This window comes from Delphinus delphis, chromosome 11 (assembly GCF_949987515.2).
Source record: "Delphinus delphis chromosome 11, mDelDel1.2, whole genome shotgun sequence".
NCBI lineage: Eukaryota > Metazoa > Chordata > Mammalia > Artiodactyla > Delphinidae > Delphinus > Delphinus delphis.
In genome coordinates this window covers 42,197,777-42,203,304 of record NC_082693.1, presented here as the reverse complement: position 1 = coordinate 42,203,304, position 5,528 = coordinate 42,197,777, and the positions used below count along the sequence as shown (strand labels likewise).

The following is a 5,528-nucleotide window of genomic DNA, read 5'->3' as shown; positions in this document are numbered from 1 at the left end:
TTGAGAGGCAATTCCACAGCTCTCAGTTTAAGCTGGAGGCAGTCTTAGGCTCTTTTTTCTTTTTCTTTTTTTTTTTTTTTTGCGGTACGCGGGCCTTTCACTGTTGTGGCCTCTCCCGTTGCGGAGCACAGGCTCCAGATGCGCAGGCTCAGCGGCCATGGCTCACGGGCCTAGCTGCTCTGTGGCATGTGAGATCTTCCCAGACCGGGGCACGAACCCGCGTCCCCTGCATCGGCAGGCGGACTCTCAACCACTGCGCCACCAGGGAAGCCCTGGAGGCAGTCTTAGAGAGGCTAGAACTACAAACCTTCTGCTGGTAACCCCACCTCTCACCTCACAACCTCCAGCTGCCGTCTCACCAGAACTACTGAGGTGGGTACAGGTGAGGATGAGTAAATCAAATCGATGATCAATTAAAAGTGTTTATTTTTAAGTAGAAAGGGGGAAGAGAGTGACACAGAGGCAACTTTTGGCATCTTCTTTCCGGGCCATCACCCCCATGTGCTTCCCAACCCAAAGCACTGGCAGGAGGGGCCCCAGGACAGGATGAGGGGCCAGACAGTCGCAAAGTCACAGAGAGATCTGTACAGCCCTGGAGAGGTGGGATTCAAGGGTCCATCCCAGCTCCCTCGTCCTGGAACAGGATTAGAGCTCAGGGGCATAGGGCTCCCCGGTGGGTGAGGGCACCCGCAGCTCAGCGTCATGCCTGACCACGGTGAAGAGCCCCACCACCGCCAGCAAAGCCATCACCATAACGGCGGAGCAGATGCTGAACATGTTCCGAGTGCCCGTTTTGCGATCGCTGTCATGGAGGACCAGAAGCCCCAAGCAGGCCAGTAAGTGCAGGGGCACCCGGAACCAGTTGAGGACACCAGCTTGCTCTGTCTCAGGGATCACTTTTCTCCGCAGGAAGCCCATGCTGGGAAAGTACAGCCCACAGGCTAACTCGATAAGGAGGAAGGCTATAAAGGACTCCACTGGACTTTCCTGGCCTGGGCTGGTAGAGAAGGTCAACATGAAGAGGGAGAAGACGACGATGAGGACAGCGAGGGAGACTAGGTGCATGGGCTGAAGGTGGTACCTCTTGGAGGTAGCGATGCGGTACAGAGAAGAGCCGAGCAGGCTGGCTGCCATGAAGCTGGAGAAGATGATGCCCAGCGGGGCCCCATGTGGGTCCAGCACAGGCGTCCAGAGGAAGACAAAGATAAAGATGACACTCTCAAACAGGGCCTGAATGGTGCCTAGCAGCAGCACACGACGGTCCGACAGGAGACAGCGCAGACCCCCAGCACAGGTCCTGGGGAAGGCACGCTGCCGACCGTAGTTCTCTCCCCAGTTACGGAGGGCCAAGGCCCCAGCCAGAGCCAAGAGAGGGATGGCAGCCACAAAGGGTGCCACAGGCCCCAGGCCCATCCAGCAGGCCACGGCCTCAGCTGCCACACCTGCCACTACAGCCAGCACGTGATTCCAGAAGGCAGCTCGGGCAAAGGTAGCCGGGATCCACTCTGCGGGGAAGTCATGCCGTTCCACATGCTCGTGGATGTACCAGGCCTCAAAGGCCGAGAAGAGCAGGGCTGTGGACAGCCCACCAAGTGCTCGGCCCACCAGCAGCACAAAGTAGTCCTGAGAGAGTTTGGTTAAGCAGCAGAGAGAGTAAGTGAGGGAGAAGAGGACACAAGACTTCTTGCGACCCAGCCAATCCACAAGGGAGGAGGCCACCAGTCCAAAGAGGACTGTGGAGGCAAGGCCGCAGACATAGAGGATGGCGATTTGTCCCTCCAGGAAGTGGTAATGTTGATAGAGTTTATAGAGGTAGGGGGCCTGGAGCCAGTCAGCCGCCAGGGCCAGGAAGTAGACCTGATAGAAGTCCAGTTGAAACCGAAGGAAGGAGGGATTGCTGCAGGCTCTTCCAGAGGGCTTAGCCCGGCATCTTGACAGCTCCAACCCCAGGCAGGAGGCCAGGAGGACCACAAAGGCAAGGTAGGCAGTCACCAGCATGGCCGGCCCCCGGAAGACCTAGGGAGAGAACGGGGCTTCAGAGTCACATCCATTGCCCGGATAGCGCCGTCAAGGAGCTGCGTGTCTAAGCAGAAGGCAGCTCCACCCAACCCCCACTGCCACCTGCACTTCCCCACCCCTCAACTCCACTCCCCCGGAGCTCAGACCAGAAGGACCAGCTGGGTGGGTGGCAGAAGTGGCCCACCAGAGCGGTCTCCAAGGACACTGTGCGGCAGGGAAGGGGTGGGAGAGGGGAGAAGATTGAGCATTCGCCCCATCCTTGCCTGGTATAGCAGAGAGGGAGTTCCTTCACTAATTCCAGCCCTGCAGTTAAGGGGCTGCTGCCCTCTTCCACAGTAGCTTATGCATACAATACTTCCTTCTGTTACCTCCCATCCTCTTTGGGGAGCCCGTTTTTGCCCTCAATGTCTCGTCATCTGTCCCGGGCATCCCCACCGCCCGCGCGGGCCTCTCGAGTTGCTTCTGGGTCACGCGCGTGCATCTCAGATTCTCCCTCCTCCAGGTCAGGGCACCCCCCCACACACACACAATGCGCCCCCTAGTCCCTGCCCAGCGCCGCCACATCCGCTCGCGCCTCGCCCAGACACCATTTCACCTGCTGCCCCGGTCTGCGGGGACGCTCCGGACACGCCCGGCTCCAGGCCGCCCGGCCGCCCTGCCCGCCCTGCCCGCCCTGCCCGCTCTGCCCGCTCTACCTCCGGCTCGGGTTCCCCCAGCGCGCCCGCCCCTCACAGCCTGCTTCCGGGAGCCTGGGAGCCCTCTGGCCGCAGCCATGATGGGTCCCGTCACGTGACGGGGGCGCGGCGCTCAAACCCCGCCCCTACTCCGCCCTCTTGCCCCAACCGGGGCGCTGAGCTCCGGACGCCTGCTGGGGCTCAACGGGAGGCGCTGGTGGTCGCTGCTCCGGGTTTGGCCCTGTCCGCTGCCCTCCCGTGACACCCGCTCCTTCGACTCCTGGATACCTACGGGGCCCCGTGGAAGTAAAGACAGTTTCTGTCTCTTTGTCCGTGCCCTGGGTTAGGGAGCGCAGCTGTGTCTGGGAAAATGCCAGCAGTACCGCAGAGCTGACGCTCGAGCTTCTTGAGGAACATCGCCGCCCCAAGCCGAGACAGGCTCCTCGCTTCCCTCCTCTCCCAGAGTAGTGACCTCCAGGCCAGAAGTCAGTATGGCCCAGACACCTGAGGGAGGCAGTGTGGTGTAAAGGACTTGGACTTTGGTTTGCAGACGGCCAAGGCTCAAATCCCAGCCCTGTGGCCTCGGGCAAGCCATATGACTTCTCAGTGTCCCAGTTTCTTGGTCGGCAGTCATAGGAGGGCAGCGCCCAAAGAAAAAAGGCTGAAGTTCAGTGGCAGTTAAGGGTTAAGAATTTCAGCCTTGGAGCCGGATGCCCACCCTCTGCCACTTACCAGCTGTGTTACTTTGGAAAGATTATTTAAACTCTTTCCAGCCTAGTATTATCTCCTCAAAACCCTCCAATGGCTTCCCATCTCACAAAGCATAAAATCCAAAATCACTATAATGGCCTACAAAACCCTCTGTCCCCTGTTCCACTGCTACATCTCTGACCTTATCTCCTACCATTCTCCTTCCTACGCCTCCTCCATCTATACTGTCTACCACCAGGGCCTTTGCACACTGTGCCCTGTAAAGTTCTGGTTCTTCTCCCAGATATCCACATGGTTCCCTCCCTCAGCCCCTGCAGTTCTGTCTTCAAGTGTCACCTTATCAGAGAGGCCTTGCTTGGCCAACCTGTTTGAAAAAACACCACCAAAAAAAAATAAAAAAAAAAAAAAAAAAAGAAAAAAAAGAAAAAACACCACCACCTCTGCCACAGTAATCTACCTGCTTCCTTACCAACTCTCTAGTCTCCTTTGCTGCATTTTCTCCATAGCACTTAACACCATCTGGCACACTATATATTTTGCTTATTTACTATTTCTTCTCCCTACAGATTTTCATCTGTTTTGTTCACTTGTATTCCCAGTACTTAAAATGGTTAATGGTACATAAAAACATTCAATAAATATTTGATGAATAAATGAAGGAATAAGTTAATACGTGTAAACTACTCTAAAAAATGCTGGTCTTTATTGGCTGGTAACACTTATCAAACAGTTATTATGTACCTAAGTTCTGTCTTAAGTCCTGGGCCAACTGCTGTAGATGAATTGTTTAACTGTCACAACAACCCTTTAGGTAGTTACTATGATTATCCTTCAGAATTGGAAAGGTTAAGTAACATGACTAGAGTCACATGGTAAGAGGTAGAGTCAGAACTGGGACCCAGATCTTTCCAGTTCCACACTCATGATTTCTAAGAAGATTAAATGGGTTCACCCACCTGCACAGGTGATAAGCAAATGTTGGTTTTCTTTTTTAAAAAATTTTATTTATTTATTTATTTTTGGCTGTGTTGGGTCTTCGTTTCTGTGCGTGGACTTTCTGTAGTTGCAGCAAGCGGGGGCCACCCTTCATCGCGGTGCGCAGGCCTCTCACTGTCGCGGCCTCTCTTGTTGCACAGCACAAGTTCCAGACGCACAGGCTCAGCAGTTGTGGCTCATGGGCCTAGTTGCTCCACGGCACGTGGGATCCTCCCAGACCAGGGCTCGAACCCGTGTCCCCTGCATTGGCAGGCAGATTCTCAACCACTGCGCCACCAGGGCAGGCCCTGTTGGTTTTTCTTTATACTAAAGTTTGGAGGGTAGAGGGTGGGAGGATCTGGAATTATAACTTGAGAAATACTTTCTTATGATAAAGTAAACAGCTGAGATTTATATCCTACAAGTTCCAAGTTGCCTTTATCCCTAACTGGCAAACTTCTAGAGAGTAGAAAAGGTATTGGTTCCCATGCATTTGTCTAGAAACACGAAGACTCAAAAATCATCATTTCCCAAGGTCATTCAGTGAGTGAGGGCATAAGGGATCGAAATGGCCTTCTATTCTGATCCTGGACTGAAACCCCTTGAACTCCTGACACCCAGTCTCTCAGTTCCTGGTGGTCTTTTCTTTGAGGGAGGAGGTCATCCTGAATGAAGGCAGGGAGTGGGACAGGATGGCCTTACGTGCTTTGTCTTCTGTTTTCCAGGATGGAGGCCAGTGCTCTCCATTATTGAGTTGCATTTTGCTCAGAAGCACCTGACAAAGAGAGACTTTAAGGAAGATTACATTATTTTGGATTACTTTTATTGTAGGACCTATTCAAAATATGTTAACTCTTTAAGGTTCCCCTGGCCCCTCGAAGCTGTGAAGCACAGCTGGGAAATGTGCCAGCTGAGCAGCAGGGGACTGAAGGGGATAAAGGACAGCCTGGGAGTGCAATTCCATCTCTAGGACACACTTCTAGTAGAGGGCAAGGAGGGCTGGGGTCTCTGTGTGGGGAGTCACAGGGGAAGTCTGGCTTTCAGGGCAGGTGGGGAGGATGCTCTGGGAATTACTAGGAACGATGCTTACCAGAGGAGCATCATTTAAAACCTCTGTTATGAAAATGTTCAAACATACATAAAGGTAGA

The 5,528-nt window shown here is 53.9% G+C and overlaps 1 protein-coding gene across 3 annotated transcripts; it reads right to left on the bottom strand.

The window, feature by feature from the left end:
• Window positions 1–287: 287 nt before the first annotated feature.
• Window positions 288–2,797, bottom strand: MFSD5 (major facilitator superfamily domain containing 5). 3 transcript variants are annotated; one of them, XM_060024860.1, is made up of 2 exons: window positions 2,715–2,797; window positions 288–2,016 (listed from the first exon to the last, which is right to left on the bottom strand). In XM_060024860.1, exon 2 carries the CDS (start codon window positions 1,996–1,998, stop codon window positions 646–648), a length of 1,353 nt encoding a protein of 450 aa, XP_059880843.1. In that variant the 5' UTR covers window positions 1,999–2,016; window positions 2,715–2,797; the 3' UTR covers window positions 288–645. The 3 variants fall into 3 exon arrangements, with proteins under 3 accessions (XP_059880843.1, XP_059880844.1, XP_059880842.1); XM_060024861.2 differs by lacking the exon at window positions 2,715–2,797 and adding an exon at window positions 2,615–2,674; XM_060024859.1 differs by lacking the exon at window positions 2,715–2,797 and adding an exon at window positions 2,388–2,578.
• Between the last annotated feature and the right edge of the window lie 2,731 nt (window positions 2,798–5,528).